At 44.3% G+C, this 25,910-nt stretch overlaps 1 protein-coding gene across 2 annotated transcripts in view; it reads right to left on the bottom strand.

Annotated features, from left to right (window-relative positions):
* Nucleotides 1–2,864: 2,864 nt before the first annotated feature.
* XYLB (xylulokinase) overlaps nucleotides 2,865–25,910 on the bottom strand; it is a 351,409-nt gene continuing 328,363 nt past the window's right edge. For both annotated transcript variants that reach the window (XM_068235920.1, XM_068235921.1), the window contains 2 exons: nucleotides 17,980–18,074; nucleotides 2,865–3,014 (listed from right to left, as the gene is read on the bottom strand). In XM_068235920.1, the coding sequence (XP_068092021.1) occupies nucleotides 2,943–3,014; nucleotides 17,980–18,074 (167 nt within the window). In that variant the 3' untranslated portion in view covers nucleotides 2,865–2,942. The remainder of the gene's footprint in view (nucleotides 3,015–17,979; nucleotides 18,075–25,910) is intronic.

The following is a 25,910-nucleotide window of genomic DNA, read 5'->3' as shown; positions in this document are numbered from 1 at the left end:
ATTTTTTAGGTTCCTGTGAGATCCGGGGCACCCCTGGGCACCAAGAGCGTGCTGCAGCAAAAAATGGGCGTGGTTATGCCGTGCAAAGTGGACGTGGTCAAAGGTGGGGCCAAATGTGCATGAACATAGCAGTGGCATAACTTAAACATATTCAATAGGCAGCATTTCACATATATAAGCCCCTCACCTGGCTTTTGTCTTGTCTTCGGCTGGCTGGTATAGGTTAGATAGGTAGCTTCCCCCAGCGTAGGTTAGATAGGTAACTTCCCCCAGCGTAGGTTAGATAGGTAACTTCCCCCAGCGTAGGTTAGATAGGTAGCTGACTCAGTGTAGGATAGATAGGTAGCTTCCCCCAGTTTAGGTTAGATAAGTAGCTTCCCCCAATGTAGATTAGATAGGTAGCTGCCCCCAGCATAGGTTAGATAGGTAGCTGTCCCCAGCGTAGGTTAGATAGGTAGGTTCCCCCAATACAGGTTAGATAGATAGCTTCCCCCAGTATAGATTAGATAGGTAGCTTCTTTCACTATAGATTAGATAGGCAGCTTCTCCCAGTATAGATTAGATAGGCACCTTTCCCCAGTATAGATTAGATAGGCAGCTTGCCCCAGTATAGGTTAGATAGGCAGCTTCCCCAGTATAGATTACATAGGTAGCTTCCAACAGTATAGGTTAGATAGGTAGGTTCTCCCAGTTTAGGTTAGATAGGTAGCTTCCCCCAGGGAGGCAGGAGTAAGGAGGCGGGGAGCTGGACGGTTACAAGCTCACCTCCGATCGCCGCAGACACAGCCTCCAGCTACTTCTGACTTCCTCCTCCGGCGTCTGTCGCCTTGGTTACAGTGCCCCGTGTGCGTCATCACAGGGGGCGCTGTAGCCAAGGCGACGTACACCCGAGGAGGAAGTCAGAAGGAGCTGGAGGCTGTGTCTGTGGCGATCGGAGGTGAGTTTGTAACTGCCCGCCCCCCCCCCCCACCGCTCCACCCAGTGCCCCCTCCTGCCACTGAATGGATCCGGGGCACCATGGCAACAGGTTCCAGGCCGGTGCCCTGGATCAAAGGTCCTAGCGACACCTCTGGCTTGAAATCATTTGGAACTGAGAAGCTATTAAGATCTATAAATACACCAAACAGAGATCCCAGAGAACCACAGAGACTGGCTTTTACTGTTATTAAAGTGTACCAGAGATGACATATGACATGATGACATAGACATGTGTATGGTGGCAAGCCTACAGACACTTATGCTGTGCTCCTTTTCTTTTTTCCCTGCCTGAAAGAGCTTATAATTTGTAATGGAACTGACAGTTTTTCTCCAGTCAGGACTCAGTCGGCTCACTAATAACAAATCCTATACAATAAAATCTAACTGTCCCTGTGTCATCCACTTTCCCTGTCTGTCCGTCCGTGGCTTTATTGTACTGCGCATGTGTGCAGTACAGACAGCCGTTAGGACTGGAGGTCGAGCCAGGGAGCAGGGCGGGTGGCCGGGAGCGCGCGTGGAGGGCACGCGCGCGCACTGACTGGCAGCAGTAATTTCACTACTTACAGGGTTAAGGTAGACTAGTTACAGCTATAAAACACTTTCCTAAGCAGTTACCTGGGCTTTGTACTGTGAGAGGAAATATAAAAAGGCCAATAGTTCATGTATTTTCACTCTGGGACTCTTGAGACACTGCAATTAAGCATAGACTATTAATGAATTAATCATTAAATCTCCTTTATAAATGTTTATACATAAAATAAAACCTTGGGATATCAAAGAGTCATTTTTAGGAGTAGAAGGACAGCTCCAATTGTTTATCTCAATAGTTTATTTTTATCTCATGTTAACTTTAAAGAAAAAAAATGTATTTAAAAACAGGAACTGTAACCAAGGATTAAACGTCATCCGAATAAGTAGCTGATACCCGTAAACAGGATAAACAGGAAGTACTGTGTAGCACTTAAAGATCGGACCTCAGTGGTGGAACATAGAAGTATGCCTACTCCCTACTCAGCACTGCTGCTGTGGCCATGTGTTTGAAGACCGCTTGTAAAAACCTCTACCTGCATTGCCGCAGCCCGCCTCCAGCCACCAATTACACAGTGGCAGACCGTTCTCTGAGGGGGTTGAGGGATCACCTGCCTGGAGGGATGATGCCAAAACAGATAAGTATTTATTTATTTAACCCCACAACCCGCCCCCCACCCATCCTCATTAAGACAGATCCTTTCAAGACATGTTCTGGCACTTTTACATTAGGTACTCCTTAATGTCACCTGCAAGTGGTGTCTAGGGCTGGATGGACTTGTAACCCCCCAGCTGTTCTCATTTAGTCTGGGGTTAAAGGGACCCAATCACCAGTACATGGATGAACCTCTGCATAAGGGAGGTTCATGATAGAGTGTGCCATGGGGTGAGCAGGGGTTGGGTGATTGGCTTTACTTACCTACATGGAGCTGCTCCTCTAGCCTTCCGTCCATATAGAATTTGCTTCTTACCCAGGAAGTAGCTTGAAGCTCCTGCAGTGGTGTTATGCTCCTTCGACTGCCGCAATGCATGCAGGGAGACGTAGTCACATTGATGGATGTAACTAGATGGGGGGGGGGGGTGTGCTAGAGGATCTATAGCTTAATCTCTATCACCCCAATCCCCCCCCCCTACAGCACACTCTTAAGGGGAGGTTCATTTTATATTTTTCATGTGCTCGGGTCCCTTTAATTACGAGTATTTCTTCATTGTATACTGGTGTCTGGCCTTCTGTATATGACTGCAAGCGTTGTCATCTGTCTACTAGTCTGTGCATTCTGGGACAGCTCATTTTTATAAATACATTAAAAATGAACATTGACTTTTGTCTTTTCCCAATTAACATTTAGCACGTTGAATTTGTCTTCTCAGTTCCATTTTATTGAATATTTTTAACACAACACTTAGAGGTCTATTTTTATCCAGTTCTGAAATCTTCATATGTCTCTGGTTTCCTTCATCACCATCTTCTCGCATTCAGCATAGCGCTTCAGTAGAGGCTGGTAGAGCTAAAGAAGTCACATGAAAGGGATTATTGTTTCGGCAGTTACAGTATAATATAGAAAATTATACAGTCAGTGCTGAGTGAAACTATATGTGTACATTTTGATGTCTCCTGTTTCAACAGAGTTAAAGAGTTTCTGTTCCTGTTTCAAGTAAGTTGTGGAGCTCCAGGTTTTATAACTGACTAGGACACTATCTGCGTGGAGTCTGTATTTTTGTATTTTTCCATAACAAACACTGGGCCCCACTTGCAACATACATATTCCAATTACATAATACAGAGCACCAAAAGCTGCTTTTTACAGTGGGATAAAACTCTGACACAACATTCAATACAATGTGTTTTCCTACGTTTTATAACCCATACAGTTATCATATTTGCTTTTATTTGCTTTTAAGTAATATTGTCTGTTTACAAATGACAAATTCCCAAAGTACAGTTTATCTGCTCTGAAAGCTGCCATTGCATTTTATTGCTATACAAAGAATGTAATGTGTGCATCAAACACCAAGTAGCACCTGACAAATCTGGCTTTGCAAATTTGGCCTAATTGGCATTTTATTGCACAGCTGCTGTATTTATATATTAAAATCTATCTAGTAATCACTTATCAGCTCTTTTTGCTTCTCAGCTCAGTACAGCAGTTTTGGCAGTTTGCTTAAGTTTACTAACCCGAGCGGCGGAAATGCCTCTGTCGGGTTTTCACTCCTTCTGCAATGTAATACACCCCCCCCCCCCCTTTTGACGCTAGTGGTGTTAGGCGTAGATAGGGGAGGGTCAGTGTAAGAATTAGGTTATATTAGGTTACACCAGGGGATAGAAGAATATCAGTATACTTTTTTTTTTATAAATTAGGTTAGATTCAATAAAAAAAAAAATCGAAAGAAAATCTATAAAATAAAAACAGGCCCTCGATGGACATTAATCAGGAATGGCTGTTTTTTGGGACATCAAAACGGGGCGCATACATATTATAAAGTGGCCTAAAAAGGGGTGCTGGAATATTACCACTAGTAGTATATCCATAAACTAACAGATATTGTACTACTGAATTACCATAGTAGAATATCAGTAATATTTACCACTATACTATGACCTAACCAAACCCTCCTCTCACACAGAACTCCCTCTAACCATGCCTAATACTTAACCCTACCTCTACCAATGCTTAACCCTTAACCCCTGTGGTGCCTAACCCTAAGGGCCTGTTTCCACTACACGCAGATTCTGCATGCAGAAAACTGACTCCAATGAATGCCTATGGGAAATCTGCATCAGAAAAATCGCGTTCAGTGGAAACAGGCCCATAGACATTCATTGGAGTCAGTTTTCTGCATGCAGAATCTACGTGTAGTGGAAACAGGCCCTTAGGCAGGGAACACACTTGACAGTTTTCGTACGCATTTTCTGCACAGAAAAACTGAGAACGCATGTTAATCAATGTGCTAGTTCACACTTACTGTGTTGTTCGCGCGCAGAAAAAAAACTGACATTCTGCATCATGATTCTGCACATTTTGTCAGTTTTCTCTATCAACTACATCAGCTGCTGTGATAAAACGCACGCGTTTTCCTGCATGGAAACACACTCGGTGTGCAGAAAAAGTATGCAGAAAAATGCGCGCAGAAAACTGAAAGTCAAGTGTGTGCCTTGCCTTAAACCCCCCCCCCCCCCCCGTGCATAACCCTTGAACACCACCCCAACCCTCCTAGCGGTACCTAAACCATAACCAACCCCGTACCTATCTTTTAAATCCCTCTAACCCGCCACAAAGCTACCATTAGCAGCAATGAGTGGAAATTAAGGTGCCTGGAGGCGCGAGCGACCACAATTTTATCAGGCGCTTCCGGCCTCCCAAATTTTCTCTCACTGACACTTATTGTGGCTTTTATTTTTGCCATGAATGGTGGCTCTCTTCTTTCTAGGATGCGTTGGGTTCCCTTTTTACTGGATTCAGAATGGGACAGGGCAGCAAGAAGAGGAGGTCAAGCTGTGAGTGTAGGAGGTGGGCAGAAGCAGTGTAAGTTTACCGCTGCAGCAAATAGTACAAGACAGGTGGCTGTGGCAGGGACAGAAACATTAGATCATATTTCTACTGACATCTGATCTCATATAAATTGGGCCTCTGTGACAAGGAAGTAAATGGTTAAAGGCACGCATATTTCAAACTTATACCACATCTAAAATATGTATGCCCAGTACAGAGCATGCGTTCAGTCCTCCCATGAAGTTCTTTGTCGATGGAATTTTGGAAGACGTGTTTGCTGAGGAACCAGACTTTTATAGAATCTGACTTTTGGTGTGCTGTCTTTCCTTAAAGGGGAACTGAAGAGAGAGGTATATGGAGGCTGTCATGTTTATTTCCTTTTAGACAATACCAGTTGCCTGGCAGCCCTGCTGATCCTCTGCCTCTAATACTATTAGCCATAGCCCCTGAACAAGCATGCAGCAGATCAGGTGTTTCAGTGGTTCAGACTTATAAGTCTGATCTGACAAGACTAGCTGCATGCATGTTTCTGGTTTTAACCACTTGAGGACCTAGGGCTTTCTACCCCTTAAGGACCGGCCACTTTTTTTCCATTCAGACCACTGCAGCTTTCACGGTTTATTGCTCGCTCATACAACCTACCACCTAAATGAATTTTGGCTCCTTTTCTTGTCACTAATAAAGCTTTCTTTTGATGCTATTTGATTGCTCCTGCGATTTTTACTTTTTATTATATTCATCAAAAAAGACATGAATTTTGGCAAAAAAATGATTTTTTTAACTTTCTGTGCTGACATTTTTCAAATAAAGTAAAATTTCTGTATACATGCAGCGCGAAAAATGTGGACAAACATGTTTTTGATAAAAAAAAACCCATTCAGTGTATATTTATTGGTTTGGGTAAAAGTTATAGCGTTTACAAACTATGGTGCCAAAAGTGAATTTTCCCATTTTCAAGCATCTCTGACTTTTCTGACCCCCTGTCATGTTTCATGAGGGGCTAGAATTCCGGGATAGTATAAATACCCCCCAAATGACCCCATTTTGGAAAGAAGACATCCCAAAGTATTCACTGAGAGGCATAGTGAGTTCATAGAAGATATTATTTTTTGTCACAAGTAAGCGGAAAATGACACTTTGTTAAAAAAAAAAAAAAAGTTTCCATTTCTTCTAACTTGCGACAAAAAAAAAATGAAATCTGCCACGGACTCACCATGCCCCTCTCTGAATACCTTGAAGGGTCTACTTTCCAAAATGGGATCATTTGTGGGGTGTGTTTACTGTCCTGACATTTTGGGGGGTGCTAAATTGTAAGCACCCCTGTAAAGCCTAAAGGTGCTCATTGGACTTTGGACCCCTTAGCGCAGTTAGGCTGCAAAAAAGTGCCACACATGTGGTATTGCCGTACTCAGGAGAAGTAGTATAATGTGTTTTGGGGTGTATTTTTACACATACCCATGCTGGGTGGGAGAAATATCTCTGTAAATGACAATTTGTTAATTTTTTTTACACACAATTGTCCATTTACAGAGATATTTCTCCCACTCAGCATGGGTATGTGTAAAAATACACCACAAAACACATTATACTACTTCTCCTGAGTACGGCGATACCACATGTGTGGCACTTTTTTGCACCCTAACTGCGCTAAAGGGCCCAAAGTCCAATGAGTACCTTTAGGATTTCACAGGTCATTTTGAGAAATTTCGTTTCAAGACTACTCCTCACGGTTTAGGGCCCCTAAAATGCCAGGGCAGTATAGGAACCCCACAAATGACCCCGTTTTAGAAAGAAGACACCCCAAGGTATTCCGTTAGTAGTATGGTGAGTTCATAGAAGATTTTATTTTTTGTCACAAGTTAGCGGAAAATGACACTTTGTGAAAAAACACAATTAAAATCAATTTCCGCTAACTTTTGACAAAAAATAAAATCTTCTATGAACTCACCATACTCCTAACGGAATACCTTGGGGTGTCTTCTTTCTAAAATGGGGTCATTTGTGGGGTTCCTATACTGCCCTGGCATTTTAGGGGCCCTAAACCGTGAGGAGTAGTCTTGAAACGAAATTTCTCAAAATGACCTGTGAAATCCTAAAGGTACTCATTGGACTTTGGGCCCTTTAGCGCAGTTAGGGTGCAAAAAAGTGCCACACATGTGGTATCGCCATACTCGGGAGAAGTAGTACAATGTGTTTTGGGGTGTATTTTTACACATACCCATGCTGGGTGGGAGAAATACCTCTGTAAATGGACAATTGTGTGTAAAAAAATCAAAAGATTGTCATTTACAGAGGTATTTCTCCCACCCAGCATGGGTATGTGTAAAAATACACCCCAAAACACATTGTACTACTTCTCCCGAGTACGGCGATACCACATGTGTGGCACTTTTTTGCACCCTAACTGCACTAAGGGGCCCAAAGTCCAATGAGTACCTTTAGGATTTCACAGGTCATTTTTGTTTCAAGACTACTCCTCACGGTTTAGGGCCCCTAAAATGCCAGGGCAGTATAGGAACCCCACTAATGACCCCATTTTAGAAAGAAGACACCCCAAGGTATTCCGTTAGGAGTATGGTGAGTTCATAGAAGTTTTTATTTTTTTGTCACAAGTTAGCGGAAATTGATTTTAATAGTTTTTTTTCACAAAGTGTCATTTTCCGCTAACTTGTGACAAAAAATAAAATCTTCTATGAACTCACCATACTCCGTACGGAATACCTTTGGGTGTCTTCTTTCTAGAATGGGGTCATTTGTGGGGTTCCTATACTGCCCTGGCATTTTAGGGGCCCTAAACCGTGAGGAGTAGTCTTGAAACCAAATGTCGCAAAATGACCTGTGAAATCCTAAAGGTACTCATTGGACTTTGGGCCCCTTAGCGTACTTAGGGTGTAAAAAAGTGCCACACATGTGGTACCGCTGTACTCAGGAGAAGTAGTATAATGCGTTTTGGGGTGTATTTTTACACATACCCATGCTAAGTGGGAGAAATATCTCTGTAAATGACAATTGTTTGATTTTTTTACACACAATTGTCCATTTACATAGAAATTTCTCCCACCCAGCATGGGTATGTGTAAAAATACACCCCAAAACACATTATACTACTTCTCCCGAGTACGGCGGGTACCACATGTGTGACACTTTTTTGCAGTCTAGGTGCGCTAAGGGGCCCAACGTCCTATTCACAGGTCATTTTGAAGCATTTGTTTTCTAGACTACTCCTCGCGGTTTAGGGCCCCTAAAATGCCAGGGCAGTATAGGAACCCCACAAGTGACCCCATTTTAGAAAGAAGACACCCCAAGGTATTCCGTTAGGTGTATGGCGAGTTCATAGAAGATTTTATTTTTTGTCACAAGTTAGTGAAAAATGACACTTTGTGAAAAAAAACCAATAAAAATTAATTTCCGCTAACTTTTGACAAAAAATTAAATCTTCTATGAACTCGTCATACACCTAACATAATACCTTGGGGTGTCTTTTTTTTCTAAAATGGGGTCACTTGTGGGGTTCCTATACCGCCCTGGCATTTTACAGGCCCAAAACCGTGAGTAGTCTGGAAACCAAATGTCTCAAAATGACTGTTCAGGGGTATAAGCATCTGCAAATTTTGATGACAGGTGGTCTATGAGGGGGCAAATTTTGTGGAACCGGTCATAAGCAGGGTGGCCTTTTAGATGACAGGTTGTATTGGGCCTGATCTGATGGATAGGAGTGCTAGGGGGGTGACAGGAGGTGATTGATGGGTGTCTCAGGGGGTGGTTAGAGGGGAAAATAGATGCAATCCATGCACTGGGGAGGTGATCGGAAGGGGGTCTGAGGGTTTGGCCGAGTGATCAGGAGCCCACACGGGGCAAATTGGGGCCTGATCTGATGGGTAGGTGTGCTAGGGGGTGACAGGAGGTGATTGATGGGTGTCTCAAGGTGTGATTAGAGGGGGGAATAGATGCAAGCAATGCACTGGCGAGGTGATCAGGGCTGGGGTCTGAGGGCATTCTGAGGGTGTGGGCGGGTGATTGAGTGCCCTAGGGGCAGATAGGGGTCTAATCTGATAGGTAGCAGTGACAGGGGGTGATTGATGGGTAATTAGTGGGTGTTTAGGGTAGAGAATAGATGGAAACACTGCGCTTGGGTGGTGATCTGATGTCGGATCTGCGGGCGATCTATTGGTGTGGGTGGGTGATCAGTTTGCCCGCAAGGGGCAGGTTAGGGGCTGATTGATGGGTGGCAGTGACAGCGGGTGATTGATGGGTGGCAGTGACAGGGGGTGATTTATGGGTGGCAGTGACAGGGGGTGATTGATAGGTGATTGATAGGTGATTGACAGGTAATCAGTGGGTTATTACAGGGGAGAACAGATGTAAATATTGCACTGGCGAATTGATAAGGGGGGGTCTGAGGGCAATCTGAGCGTGTAGGCGGGCGATTGGGTGTCCGCAAGGGGCAGATTAGGGTCTGATCTGATAGGTAACAGTGACAGGTGGTGATAGGGAGTGATTGATGGGTGATTGATGGGTAATTAGTGGGTGTTTAGAGGAGAGAATAGATGGAAACACTGCGCTTGGGTGGTGATCTGATGTCGGATCTGCGGGCGATCTATTGGTGTGGGTGGGTGATCAGATTGCCCGCAAGGGGCAGGTTAGGGGCTGATTGTTGGGTGGCAGTGACAGGGGGTGATTGATGGGTGATAGGTGATTGGCAGGTGATTGACAGGTGATCAGTGGGTTATTACAGGGAAGGACAGATGTAATTAATGCACTGGCGAATTGATAAGGGGGGGGGGTCTGAGGGCAATCTGAGCGTGTGGGCGGGTGATTGGGTGCCCGCAAGGGGCAGATTAGGGTCTGATCTGATAGGTAACAGTGACAGGTGGTGATAGGGGGTGATTGATGGGTAATTAGTGGGTGTTTAGAGAAGATAACAGATGTAAACGATACATTTGGGAGGTAATCTGACGGCGGGTTTGCGGGCGATCTAATGGTGTGGGTGGGTGATCAGATTGCCCGCAAGGGGCAGGTTAGGGGCTGATTGATGGGTGGCAGTGACAGGGGGTGACGGGGTGATTGATGGGTGATAGGTGATTGGCAGGTGATTGACAGGTGATCAGTGGGTTATTACAGGGAAAAACAGATGTAATTAATGCACTGGTGAATTGATAAGGGGGGGTCAGAGGGCAATCTGAGCGTGTGGGCGGGTGATTGGGTGCCCGCAAGGGGCAGATTAGGGTCTGATCTGATAGGTAAAAGTGACAAGTGATGATAGGGGGTGATTGATGGGTGATTGATGGGTAATTAGTGGGTGTTTAGAGGAGAGAATAGATGTAAACAATGGATTTGGGAGGTGATCTGATGTCGGATCTGTGGGCGATCTATTGGTGTGGGGGGGTGATCAGATTGCCCGCAAGGGGCAGGTTAGGGGCTGATTGATGGGTGGCAGTGACAGGGGGTGATTGACGGGTGATTGATGGGTGATTGACAGGTGATTGACAGGTGATCAGGGGGATAGATGCATACAGTAAACAGGGGGGGGTGGTCTGGGGGGGGGGGTCTGGGGAGAATCTGAGGGGTGGGGGGTGATCAGGAGGGGGCAGGGAGCAGGGGGGGGGGGATAAAAAAAAAATAGCGTTGACAGATAGTGACAGGGAGTGATTGATGGGTGATTAGGGGGGTGATTGGGTGCAAACAGGGGTCTGGGGGGTGGGCAGGGGGGGGGGGGGGGTCTGATGGGTGCTGTGGGCGATCTGGGGCAGGGGGGGGAGAAATCAGTGTGCTTGGGTGCAGACTAGGGTGGCTGCAGCCTGCCCTGGTGGTCCCTCGGACACTGGGACCACCAGGGCAGGAGGCAGCCTGTATAATACACTTTCTAAACATTACAAAGTGTATTATACACTTTGTATGCGGCGATCGCGGGGTTAACATCCCGCCGGCGCTTCCGTATGGCCGGCGGGATGTTACGGCGGGTGGGCGGAGCCAGTTGCCGGGGGAAGCGCGCGTCATCAATGACGCGATCGCTCCCCCGGCATGCCTAAAGGACGCGCCGCCTGAAGGCGTATTGCGGTCCTTTAGGCGTCCACTTTGCCGCCGCCCATGGGCTGTGGGCGGTCGGCAAGTGGTTAATCAGATACTACTGCACAGAAATAGACCAGCAGGGCTGCCAGGCAACTGGTATTGATTAAAAAGAAATAAACAGGACAGCCTCCATATACCTCTCTTTTCAGTTCCCCTTTAAAAACTGGGTGTGTATACCCCCTGGTGAGTTAGGTAGGCAAACTTTTTACAGTGAAAAATGACACAGTTTATCAATAACCTTCACCATTTCTGTATGGATTGGCCTACAGCAAATCCGAGGGCAGGTTTGTAACCTGCGTCAAATGCTTACTGAAACGGCACAAAATATCAATAGGTTAACATGTGTGGTCAGCAAACGCTGAATTACTCGGTTTCCATAGCAGCTAGAATGCTATAAGTTGAATAAGTTATTATCCTGATTTTTAAAAAAAATATTTGTTTTCTGTCTGATAACCTCATCTTGAATTATTAATAAATGGGGTTTTGGCATTGTTCTAATTCAAAGTTTTGGAGGGAAAGGTTTTTAAACTGCAGTTGGTGACGGGCTCTTGTTACCAATGAAAAGAACATTTGCTTGTCACTTATGTGTGGAGGAGCAATGTGTGAAGTGGGTGAGGACTCTGCTCTCATTCAGAGTTAGTGATGGGGAAGGGAAAAAAACATGTGCCTCTGCTGTACTGGATAATATGAAATCGATTTTGCGCACAACTTTTCATATCATTCATGACAGTATCCTCCTTTGTGTCCTCCTCTGTGCCCCCGTTTGTTTCCTCCCCTTGAGTCCTGTTTCACCCCCCTTGTGTAATGTAAGTAGCAGCGGAGTGTATTACTCCGTGTATTTAGACCATAAGATGCAGGGACTTTTCTCCCCACTTCTGGGAGAGAAAAAATGTGCCGTATAGTCTGAAAACAGGGCCGGATCTAGACCAAGTTGCGCCTGGGGCAAGGTCAGGTTTTGGCGCCTAAAGGTCAGGCTTGGGCGCCTGAACTGCCATTCATTTTGCAGCCTTTTTAAGAATTCAACAAACTGCACCTGGGGCAAGAGACCCGCCTGTCCCCCCCCCCCCCCCCCGCCCCCCCCCCCAGATCCATGATGAATTACTCGGTTTCCATAGCAGCTAGAATGCTATACGTTGAATAAGTTATTATCCTGATTTTTAAAAAACGGCAAATATATTTGTTTTCTGTCTGTGATAACATCTTGAATTATTAATAAATGGGATTTTGGCATTGTTCTAATTCAAAGTTTTGGAGGGAAAGGTTTTTAAACTGCAGTTGGTGACGGGCTCTTGTTATCAATGAAAACTACATTTGCTTGTCACTTACAGTATGTGTGGAGGAGCAATGTGTGGGACGGATCTAGACCAAGTTGCGCCTGGTCAGGTTTTGGCGCCTGAACTGCCATTCATTTTGCAGCCTTTTCAAGAATTCAACAAACTGCACCTGGGGCAAGAGACCCGCATGAACCTCCCCCCCCCCCCCCCCCCCCAGATCCGTCCCTATCTGAAAAATACAGTAATGTAAGCCTGAATAATGTAATACCTTCAGCATAAAGCATTTTTTCAATGAGGTTTAGGGCTTGTTCACACTAGGGGCTCGATTCACAAAGCGGTGCTAACCCAGTAAAAGACTTTAGGCGTGATAACCATTGCACCGTGCTGGTGAAAAGTCAGTTTAGGTGTGATAAGTTTAGGCATGATAAGTTTAGATAAGTTTAGATCGCGCGCAAAGTCCCGCGTGCAAAGCAGCGCCACTAAACTCTATGCAAAGTGCACCAGGCTTTGCTAGCGCAAAACTTTTGATCAGCTGTGCACTGCGGTGCTAACCCAGTTGGTGCTTAAACATATCACGCCTAAACTTATCTCGCCTAAACTTATCATGCCTAAACTTATCATGCCTAAACTTATCACGCCTAAACTGAGTTTAGGCATGATAAGGGGCTTTTCACCAGGGTGCTATTTGTTAGCACCGCTTTGTGAATCAAGCCTCATGAATTTTAGAAATCGCCTTAAAAGTACTTGTGCAATCATTTCCTATGAGAGTGTTCACATGTGCACGTTTTGATTTTATTAAAATTGTAAATGTGCTACATGTACCATTTTCTGAGAGTTTTTGCTCAATGGAAGGTTAAGGGAAATCGCAAAGCGCTAAAAAAAACGTTTTGAATTGCGATTTCCCACGCGCTTTTAAGAGTAAATACATTGGGCCTGATTCACAGGTTCAAAGTGTTTGCACGCCTGTGAAAAGCCCTTTATCACGCCTAAACTCAGTTTACGCGCGGGACTTTGAACGCGATAAAGAGCACAAATCGGTGCTAACTCAGCGGTGCAAAGGTTATCACGCCTAAAGTCTTTTAGGCGTGATAACGGAGTTATCACCGCTTTGTGAATCAGGCCCATTGTATTGTCAAAGAGTTCACTTCCTGACTGACGTCAGGAAGTGTGTAAACTAATCGCTCAGCAAAAGCGCATAGAAAAGTGTTTACCAAAGCACTTTTCTAAGCACAAAGTGAAAAAGCGCTTTGAAAAGCGCTCTATAAATCGCTCAGCGCTGGTGATTTATAATGTGAAGAAAGCCTTAAAGAGACCCGGAGATGAAATAAGATAACAGATTTATACATACCTGGGGCTTCCTCCAGCCCCATCCGCATGGTTCGCTCCCATGCAACCATCCTCAGCCTTCTCTGTCGCCGGTAACCAGGGCCGGCCCTAGACTTTTTGCCGCCTGAGGCAAATTTTGAAAAAATTGAATCCCCCCGCCGAGCTGGAGGGGTAGCTGGCAGGACGGGTGTATTGGGCCTAGCGGTGGGGAGGGGGGTCAGACCCCCCCTCCCTCGCCTGGGTCCCCCAATCTGCGCTCCCCTCTAGCTTTAAATGTAGAGTAAGCAGTCGACAGACAGTAAGAGGCACGGGCGGGGGATCACTCACCTCTTCCTCGTTGCAACGTGCGCTCCACTGACGTCACTTCCTGCAATGCCGGCCACGTACAATACAGTGGGCGGCGTTGCAGGAAGTGACGTCAGTGGAGGGCACACTGGAACGAGGAAGAGGTGAGTGATCCCCCGCCCGTACCTCTTAATGTCTGTCGGCTGCTTACTCTACATTTAAAGCTGGAGGGGAGCGCAGATCGGGGGACCCAGGCGAGGGAGGGGGGGTCCGACCCCCCTCCCCACCGCTAGGCCCAATATCCCCGTCCTGCCAGCTACCCCTCCAGCTCGGCGGCCGGCCCCCCCGCACCCACGGACGGGCGGATGCCGCCCCTAGAACTTTGCCACCTGAGGCAAAAGTTTCACCCCGTCTCATGAGCGGGCCGGCCCTGCCGGTAACGATCCTGTAACTTCGGCCAGTCGCGGACAGTTTTACGCATGTGCAGTGACTCCCTCCGTCTCTCCAGTGCCTGCCTTATGCATGCGCCTACACAGTACAGAGGGAACGCACTGCGCTTGCTTCAACTGGCCCTGACTGGCCGAAGTTACGGGACCCGGTATTGACGACAGAGAATGCTGAGGATGGCGGCGTGGGAGCGATCCACGCGGATGGGGCTGGAGGAAGCCCCAAGTACGTATAAATCTATTATCTTATTTCTTCTCTGATTCTCTGTAAAGTGAGTTTTCCTTCATGGAGAGGGACCAAGCTTGGCCACAACTGTAAAGGTGTTAAAACACTATGCAATCCTACTATCCATGTATGCTTTAAACACAAGCTTGCCTTACTAAGAATGAGCTAACACAACTGAGTGACTACAATCACTACATGGACAGAATTATAAATTCATCCATGCTATGTAAGTGTCACACATGTAAATGCTGCTTGCTATAATCCCTTTTATCACTGTAAATCTATTCTTCTCATCTTACACATCACCTTGATGTATCCCCAGCAAGTGCTTATAAATTCTCACCCCCTCCTGAGACCAATGGCTTCCAGCAGGCTGAGAAACACTCCCTGATCTCTCAGAAATGCAAATGATAAAGCTGAATTGCGCACTCAGACATAAATGCATCTTTGTTGCCTGCTCAGCGCTCACATATGCGTTTGGGTTAGTTACTGACTTGCAGACAATATTTTGCAGGAGCTCACTGTGTGGGTAGGATGTATGCGAATGTCGCATTTTGTAAATAACACATTACGCTTGTGAAATCTGTTATATCTAAAAGTGTTAATTACGTAAAGGATGGTATGGAAAGATTTCACAATTTCATTTTATCAGACAATACAGAGCTATTCATGAAGCATAAAGAGTAAATTTAGTTTTGGTAAAGTCTTTAAACATCTCTAAGCGACTTACTTTCAGAAAACACAAGTCTCTCCCCAGGGGATATAACACAGTTATAGTCAGTTATAGTCTTTTGTGTCTTAGTACACATTAGAGACACTTAAGGCGCGTACACACACACTACTAAAGAGAACGACGGGTCCGTCAGCCCCCTTCTGCTGGGCGGTCGTTCTCCGGACAGTAGTGCGTGAGTACAGTCTGTCTGCAGACTGATAAGGCTGTTTCTGAACGATCCGCTCAGTGGATCAGACTGAAGACAGACTGTACACATGCACTACTGTCGGGAGAATGATCGCCCAGTGGGAGGGTCTGACGGACCCGTCGTTCTCTTTAGTAGTGCATGTGTACGCACCTTTAGGGGTTGATTCATTAAGCATGTGCTGCTAATGCAGCGCAGCTTAAAGAGGAACTTCTGCCTAAACAAACATACCGTCATTAAGTCACATTAGTTATGTTGATTCAAATAAATAGGTAATATAATCTCTTACCCACCCTGTTTTAAAAGAACAGGCAAATGTTTGTGATTTCATGAAGGTAGCCATCTTTTTGGTTGAAAGGAGATGACAGGGAGCATGAGACACAGTTCCAACTGTCCTGCTCACCCCTCCCAGTTGCTAAGCAACGAGAACAACAGCATCAGAAATCCCATCATGCTTTGCACAGCATAAGGGGAAAAATGCCCGGGCAGTTTTCTTTGATGGGGCGGAGCTTAGCTTCTGTGCAGCTAAAAATGAGCCTTTTGTAAGAAAAACAAAGTTCTAATGCTGTGAAACTGTTAAAGAAACTCCAAGCCTTTTCAGTGCTGCTGAGTAGATTTTTAGCCTGGAGGTTCACTTTAATGTGAACAGCACAAGTTGTGCGCATGCTACGCGCAGTAGTGCAGCATAGTATGCACTGGCAACTTACGTGCACTCCTTCCAAATGTGGACTGCCCCACTCAACCCGCCCTGAGCCCCGTTGGGTCCAGTGGCTTACAGGGCGTGATCCCTGCACTTTGGTTGGCCCAATGCGCTGCCTGTTAAGTGTATCAAGCTTAATGAATCAACCCCCTAGTGGTGTATTCATGTAATGTCAGTCAAATTGCAGTGCGCAGGGAGCATACAGCAGTTAGGTACAGTGCATTGCACAATGATGCGTGACCTGCTTTATTTAATGTATGTGTTACCTAGGAAATGTATGTATGGCCTACGTAACATGGGTCATACTAATTGCATAATGCACGCTATGCAACTGTTGGGACTGGGAGTACCAGTAAAGGAACACACAGTATTTTGACTAACATTACGTGAATATATCCCATGGTCCTAAAGCTTTAGTTAGCCTACTCTTTATTTTTATTTGCATTTGTAAAAACTTGAAGGCTTAGAGGACCACTATCACAAAAAATGGTCAAATGTAAAATACATGTAAACACATAAGAACAAGAAGTATGGGTTTCCATAGTAAAATAAGCTATAAATTACTTTTCTCATATGTTGCAGTCACTTACAGTAATAAGTAGAAATCTGACAAAACTGACAGGTTTTTGACTAGCCCATCTCTTCAGGGGGGATTCTAAGAATTTGATTTATTCTTTACATTCCCTGGAAAGGATTTCAGGCTGTAGATATGCCAATAGAGCAGGTTCAGGAAAGATCTCTCTCAAAAGATGGCCATACATAGGTTGATGTGGCCAACAGATAGATCCCTTTCAGATCATTATCTGTTTGAGTCCCTCTACAACCTGTACACAGCTTGAAACTGATTGAAAATCTGCATGCACTGCCTACAGGGTTACCAGGTCTTGGAATCTGGTAAAAATTGTGAACTGGGTACCGGCTTGGCCCACCTATGGCGGCAAGTGAGGCGTCTTCCTCAGGCGGCAGAAGTCTGGAGGCGACGTCAGGCAGAAAGAGGAAGTGTGCCTGGCCTGCTGCCACCCAGTTTACTGCCGCCTCCCTGGCTGTGGAGGGCGGCATTGAAGGAGCAGGAGAGCTTTGCTGGGGGAAGCTAAACTACCTATACTGGTGCAACTATACTACCTATATTGGGGCAAATTTACTAGCTACCTATACTGGGGCAACTATACTGGGGGCAACTATACTAGCTACCTATACTGGGGCAACTATACTGGCTACCTATACAGGTGCAACAATATTAGCTGCCTATGCTTGGGACAACTATACTAGCTACCTATACTGGGACAACTATACTGGCTACCTATACTGGGGCAACCACACCTGGCTACCCTATACAGGGGGCACCTATACCTGGCTACCTACCTATACTGTGGGTGAACATTTTTGGATGCTGTGCGATCATTCCACATTGCATAGTGTATGCCTAGATATTATTATATTGCATTTTACCCTTAATCTATTGAAACTGTGAATAATGTGAATGATCTATATCAACTGCTTTAACTGAGGACCATCAAGGTACCATATTCTAAAAATATGTAAGCCAATATTACCTTTTTTCTTAAAAATCAAAAAGATTTTATTAGTTTTGTTTCTTTTGTGGTCAGCAAAAAAACAACATTGGCCCCAAACAGGGCAAAGCACTCTGTAGGTTTGCAGATTTCCCATTGAAGCAGTACAGTGTGAATCACACAGCAGACCATAACCATTCCCCAGCCGTCCTCCCCTTAAAGAATTACCTTTTCTGCCTCCAGCCTCGGTGTAACAGCCAGCTGTTGTTGGGCTGGTTTCACAACATCTGCAAAGGAAACGGGGGATGACCGCACAGCAATACCTGTAAGGAAGAGAAGTTCATTGCGAATATTACTTACCACGATGAATGCCAGACACATTATTCCAATGACCACCTTCTACTCAATACAAAACTAACATGACATTTATATGAAATAACAAACAAAGCAGATAATGTTTTCTAGTGGCATTAGACCAGTCTTTTATGTTTTTGTTTTGTTTTTTTGCCATCATGTAATGATTTTGGATTTCACATCACTTTAACACTTATCATAGATTATCCTAAATACTGATTGTCACTAGTATTGATGTCCAAATTTAGGTTCAGGTGGACTAAGACCAAGATCACAAAGTCTTTATTTTAGCGTCTTGCTAATAAATTATGTGTATACTGACTGTTTGAGTAGTTGATAAGGAAATACTGTATTAATGTTTGTATAATTAGTATGCAAATAATTAGCAGGATGAAGAAATAAAAAGATGGCTAGGAGAAAGAAGGACCGTAGGGAACTGGAAGAAGCCCGTTGTAAGTGAAATTGTCAACATTTACTGTATTTCACCTTAGGTTCCCTTAAAGAAGGTTTTCAGCCCCTTGGATATAGTTGAAGCTATTCTTCATTGTTTACACAGCTCAGTTAACTTCAACACAATTTGATAATTTTGTCTGGCAACAGAAAGCTTATGAATTACAGTAGCTTCTAATGCTGGGAATACACAGGTCGATTCCGCGCCCGATCGTTTTCTGTGCTTGATTCTGCGGGTGATTCTCTTATCTTCCGTTCATTTTTCTTATCTTTTGCCATTGTCCTCCATGCAGAATCGAGCGCGGAAACGATCGGGCGCGAGATCGGACATGTTGGAAATTATCTATCGAGCCATCTAAATGGCTTAGAATTGCTTAGAATTGAGCCGTGTATTCCCAGCATAAGTGAATTGGAAGGTTTCAATTATTAACTCTTCCAGTAACTTGAAAACCATTAATATGTTTTTTTTTCTTTTTTAATTTATGCTGTGTTTAATATTTAGACAATAGATTACATTTGAGTTTCATATCACTTTAATGTTAGCATTAGAATAGTTTGAAGGACTAGGGTCAGGACAGGTAAAATGAGGACATATTACAGGATATCAGAGGGTAAATTTGACATCTGATATTATCCTTTCATACCATATAAAACCAAATCAATACTTCTGCTATACCAAATTGCCAGTCATAGTAACATTTTTGCATGTCCATAATTGCTGCACCTGTACATAACTGCGCGATAGACACCATTGAGATATGAGAACAACAAACAGTAGAAGTAGGGCTGGTCACTGTGGGGGAACCACGGTAGCCTGTGTGACTAAGACAAGACCAGGAGCCAAATGGTGCAGTATATCGTAGGATAAAATTAGCTTAATATTAAGAGCAGTTATACTCACAAAGGTGGGTTGCAGAACCTGCTACCACCATATATCGCCTACTGGGAAAACAGTAGTCCCCGCTCAGTACTCCTGCCGGGTGGTCTCTCTCCTGTAAATTTTAATTTTAATTGTGCTTGAATAAACCTTACCTGATCTAAACCCTTGTTTTTCTGGGTTGGTTTATCTGGAGAAGTAAGATACCTCATGTATTTCATGTCTTTATAACGTACACTTTGAGAGATATTTATTTTTAGGTGCCTCCACCCTTCTCCACACAACAAACAGAATGATTATTGTGGTATCACAGTACAGAAACTTGCTGCATCATCCAGCATTAAAAGTACATTTATGTAGATGACTGTCACTGCAGCTTACATCCTGGTTATTTGGCCACTACTGACAAATGATGATTCTCTGACCATATTGACCTGTTTGCCTGTTGACTGTCGAGCATAACGCTTGGAATCGGAATGATTAAAGGACCTGCTGCTAAAAGGACACCATTAATGAGGGGATTGCAAGCAAGGTTACCGGGAAATTAGGAGGCTGTTTATGAAGAACGATAACCTAGCTTTCTTCACGCAGTTTCTCACCCCCGCCGCACAATAGAAGGTAATCTCTTCTTATAATCATGTACATTAGTGTGAATAATCCTCATAATGTAACTCTGTCCAGAGGCAAGTATTCATTCCATTAAGCAAGATGCGGATGGTACATTTACTTCACACTATTCATGATATTATGCAGCCTGCAAACATCAACAGACTGGAACTAAACACAGTTTTACCTCAGCACAGAGATGAAACTGAAGTGATTGGTTGATACTTTTCTAGTTGTTGAAAAATAGGAGATCAAGAATTAAATGATATTCGCCATGTATTTCATTCATGTTGTTTGATCCATAATCAGCCTGCACATCATCATCTTTACTACTGGCAGACAAGAAAAAACATCAGAAAGGAAACTGTCATGACATTGGTCATGACATCACACTGTGGGAGCGGTTTCACCACAATATAAGCCACACAGACCCCATCTGATGATCCATTCAAGAAAAGGTAAAGATTTCTTGTAGGAAAGGGGGCATCAGCTACTGATCCTTGGTTAAAGTTCCTCTTTAACTTGACTTTGGATCCTGTTGCCATGCAACATGGGCAACACCTTAATGTAAAATGGTCCCCCCCGGTGCAGTATACTTTACCCATCTCTTCCAACACTGGCTTCGTCTTCATACATGGGCTCCAGTTGGTTGCCAGCATAAACGTGTGTGCGTGTGTAACCAGGGCCGGGTTTGTGCTCTTTACCGCCCAAGGCCACTGTCACCCACCGCGCCCCCCTTCAGTATAGGTAACCTGATGACCCCCCCCCCCCTCCAGTATAGGTAGCCAGATGACTCCTCCCCTTTCCCTCCAGTATAGGTAGCCAGATGACTCCCTTAATCCCTCCTTTTCCCACTCCCCCCCCCTTTCAGGATAGGTAACCAGCTTGCCTTCACACTGCAGCAGCCCTCAGTGTCACTAATTTCTCCGCTCATCTCCAGTACAGAAGCTTCCTCTTCCTTTCCGTCTCCAATACTGCCAAGTCCAAAGCCAGCCGCCACAATGCAAATGTGCACAGAGAGCAAGGTGGCTGCTGCACAGGCAACTAACAGAGTACCACAGTCAAGTGCTCACCTGATCTCCCTGCATTGCAGCATTTCCAAGTTTTCAAATGCTGCACTACTTTAGTCTGCTTCTTTGATGCCCTTGTTCCTGTGGTGACCTAGGCCATGGCCTAGGTGACCTTGGCCTAAATCCAGCCCTGTGTGTAACGTCATCCACATTACGGCAGCAACCACGTGGGGCGCATGTGTGAATACAGAGCCAGCGGTGGACATGGACAGGTAAAGTATACTGCATCGGGCACCAGGGGTACATTTTACATTAGGGGGGACCGCGCTGGGGGTTCCGTCGCATTTCGCCTGCTGGTCCCAAAATCACAAGCAGTTATTGCTGCGCACGTGATCAAGCAAGTTGGCCATACATCTCGCAGCAGGTCCGATTGATACATGCGACCAATTTTGTTGGTCGCATCATCGATTGGGCATGCTCTTGGCAGCACCACTTTCCATCCAATTCACTTATAATAATCGAATCGGATGGACGATCGGCCACCAAGTTACCTGATGTATGACCACCCTTTGAACTAAACTGAAGGTCTTGTTTATTTCTCACAAGTGGAGGTTCACTTTAATTCCACTAACCCCAACATTTACCTTCAGCGATCTCTAGCAGAAATAATTGCACAGTAATTGGATTTAGTTTAACCTTGTTTCACAACCAAAGATTGCTCTGAAACAGCTAATCTTGCTTGATCAGTTTTTAAATATTGTTGAAGTGAAGATTGATTAGCACAGAGCAGCAAATATTGACAAAAGAAGGCCAAGGTCGCCTTATTCCTCCAAGGACAATAAATCACGATGTTCTGGGGAAGAGGATTTTAATGCGCACATTGTTCCGTACATTCTGATCTTGTATTTGTAGGATCATTGTGTTAGTCTTTCACAAAGCATATTATCACTGCATGGATCACAATGCAGAACCTGAAAACCGTAGGATACAAATGCCCTGAAAGAACTGGCCTCTGAATCAATTACCAGAGAGACCTACTGTAGCACAAGGCAATGTACATGGCCTAAGAAATAAGCCCCCTGTAATGTATGCACGCCATAGAATGGCATTAGAGGACAATGGATGTACATCGGTATGAATACATCATAGGACCATTAATGTCAGTAGCAATGTGTGCGCTGTTATAATCAACGAAACACGATACTTTGTTATTTAAAATGGACATTAAAGAGCTGCATTTGTTTGAAGACAAACAGTGTGGACTGTGCCCGCATGAAAGCCTCGGCAAAGCGCTATTCACTAAAAAGGTACATTCTGTACTATCTCAGGGACGTAACTAAAGGGGAGCAGCCTCTGCGACTGCAGGGGGGGCAGACCTGTAAGGGAGCCCCAACTACTACCTCACTCACTCCAACAAAGGGGTCCATCCTCCAGATCAGGTGTTTGTGGCTACACTTGTTATGGGTGTGAAGATCACGATGTCCACACTCGGTGTTGGACTTGGAGGAGGTAAAGCTGAGGAAATCCACTCGCTGACCAAGCAGCAGTAATCATGTGTTGCTGCTTACAGTGAAGACTTGCTACAGCTTTCTATTGGGAGAGATATCACAAGGTTACTGCTGCTCAGGCAGCAGGTGGATTTCCTCAGGTTTTCCACCTCTCAGTCCGACACTGTCCACACTTGTTTTACAGAATGTCCCTTATGAGATGGGCCCCCAGGTTGTGAGAGTCACCAGGGACAGGCAAGGAAAAGGGTGTAAACATTGGTGGACAACTGGTCCAGGCAACTGGTGGTATTGTTTCAAAGGAAATAAATATGGCAGCCTCCATATACTTTTCGCTTCAGGTTCCCTTTAAGCCTCATTTAAGCTCCAGTGGACAGAGGCCTGCAGGCTGAAACACTGATTTGTAAACAGATGACATTATTTGGGACAAAGGTAAGTGGGGTAACTGTACACAAATCTTAGAGATTATATATATATATATATATATATATATATATATATATATATATATATATATATATATATATATATATATATATATATATAGTGGGTTGCAAAAGTATTCGGCCCCCTTGAAGTTTTCCACATTTTGACACATTACTGCCACAAACATGAATCAATGTTATTGGAATTCCACGTGAAAGACCAATACAAAGTGGTGTACATGTGGGAAGTGGATCGAAAATCATACATCATTCCAAACATTCTTCACAAATAAATAACTGCAAAGTGGGGTGTGCGTAATTATTCAGCCCCTGAGTCAATACTTTGTAGAACCACCTTTTGCTGCAATTACAGCTGCCAGTCTTTTAGGGTATGTCTCTACCAGCTTTGCACATCTAGAGACTGAAATCCTTGCCCATTCTTCTTTGCAAAACAGCTCCAGCTCAGTCAGATTAGATGGACAGCGTTTGTGAACAGCAGTTTTCAGATCTTGCCACAGATTCTCGATTGGATTTAGATTTGGACTTTGACTGGGCCATTCTAACACTTGGATATGATTTGTTTTAAACCATTTAATTGTTGCCCTGGCTTTATGTTTAGGGTCATTGTCCTGCTGGAAGGTGAACCTCCGCCCCAGTCTCAAGTCTTTTGCAGTCTCCAAGAGGTTTTCTTCCAAGTTTGCCCTGTATTTGGCTCCATCCATCTTCCCATCAATTCTGACCAGCTTCCCTGTCCCTGCTGAAGAGATGCACCCCCCGAGCATGATGCTGCCACCACCATATTTGACAGTGGGGATGGTGTGTTCAGAGTGATGTGCAGTGTTAGTTTTCCGCCACACATAGTGTTTTGCATTTTGGCCAAAAAGTTTCATTTTGGTCTCATCTGACCAGAGCACCTTCTTCCACATGGTTGCTGTGTCCCTCACATGGCTTGTGGCAAACTGCAAACGGGACTTCTTATGCTTTCTGTTGACATTGCCTTTCTTCTTGTCACTCTTCCATAAAGTCCAACTTTGTACAGTGCATGACTAATAGTTGTCCTATGGACAGAGTCTCCCACCTGAGCTGTAGATCTCTGCAGCTCGTCCAGAGTCACCATGGGCCTCTTGACTGCGTTTCTGATCAGCGCCCTCCTTGTTTGGCCTGTGAATTTAGGTGGATGGCCTTGTCTTGGTAGGTTTACAGTTGTGCCATACTCCTTCCATTTCTGAATGATCGCTTGAACAGTGCTCCGTGGGATGTTCAAGGCTTTGGAAATCTTTTTTTTGCCTAAGCCTGCTTTAAATTTCTTAATAACTTTATCCCTGACCTGTCTTGTGTGTTCTTTGGACTTCACGTTGTTGTTTCTCCCAATATTCTCTTAGACAACCTCTGAGGCGCTCACAGAGCAGCTGTATTTGTACTGACATTAGATTACACACAGGTGCATTCTATTTAGTCATTAGCACTCATCAGGCAATGTCAATAGGCAACTGACTGTACTCATCAAAGGGGGCCGAATAATTATGCACACACCACTTTGCAGTTATTTATTTGTAAAAAATGTTTGGAATCATGTATGATTTCTGTTCCACTTCTCATGTGTACACCACTTTGTGTTGGTCTTTCATGTGAAATTCCAATAAAATTGATCCATGTTTGTGGCAGTAATATGACAAAATGTGGAAAACTTCAGGGGGCCGAATACTTTTGCAACCCACTGTATATATACATGTATATATATACATATACACACACACACACACACACACACACACACACACACACACACACATATATATATATACATATATATATATATATATATATATATATATATATATATATATATATATATATACATATATATATCGTGACAGTTAAAAATGGCGCTCAGCGCCAGGGGAATGAAAAGGGTGCTGCATAGACTTACATTACATAACGCTATTTAGCGTTATAAGTGTTGAAAAATGGTGCAGGCAGTGTGCCTTACACTTATAACGCTAAATAGCGTTATAAGTCTTCAAAAATGCAGAGGGGGGAGGGGGGTTAGAGAGGCAGCGGCCAGCGGGACACTGGAGGGAATAGGCATCGGGGAGGATGTGTGTAATATGCATATATATATATATCAGTCTGAAGCCACATGGTGATTGGCCGGCTGCAGGACTACAGCAAACGAATTGAAGAAGTGAAGGAGCGGAGGGAAGGAGCGATCGGCGGCCGGGACAAGGTAATGTATGCATATTACACACATCCTCCCCCGATGCCTATTCCCTTCAGTGTCCCACTGCCTCTCTCCCCCAACCCCCACTGCATATACTGGCAGCCCCCTGCATTATTTAATGGCCCACCGTTCTGAAATAAATGTATCAGAAAAAAAATATTTACCGTTTTAATGTATTTACATTAAAACGGTAAATAGCGTTTTACGATACATTTATCGGCAGAACGGTGCGCCTTTTTCCTCCCTGCGCCATTTTTCGATGGACCCATATACTATATATATATATATATATATATATATATATAGTGCTTTTCTGAAGCTCTGCAGACAACGAGTGTGACTTTGCCATACTTTCATTTGGATAGCATAAAACACTCATTCGCATTCAAAGCCCAAACAGTGGACTCTTCTTTCAGCCTTATTGAATTCAAATTTAATTGTATTAAAGCAGATGTGTTTTCTCTCTCCAGATCTGGGTTTATAAAAGTCAATTTATTCTAACAATTGCTGTGCAATGCTATGTTCAGCTCTCATTAGACGCCATTAATTACTATTCTCCGTGCATATTCCCTGCTCTTTTCTTACACTTCACAATGCTGCTCATTTCATTTGCAGAAATATTTACTCTAGGAAAACAAATATGGCTTTGCAGAAAAGATTGACTTGAAATCTGTTAGTGTGACAAGCTTAACAAGAGCTCTGTGTATTGCA

Source organism: Hyperolius riggenbachi, chromosome 5 (genome assembly GCF_040937935.1).
Source record: "Hyperolius riggenbachi isolate aHypRig1 chromosome 5, aHypRig1.pri, whole genome shotgun sequence".
NCBI lineage: Eukaryota > Metazoa > Chordata > Amphibia > Anura > Hyperoliidae > Hyperolius > Hyperolius riggenbachi.
The sequence above is the reverse complement of the archived record's forward strand: the minus strand, read 5'-3'. Positions and strand labels throughout refer to the sequence as shown.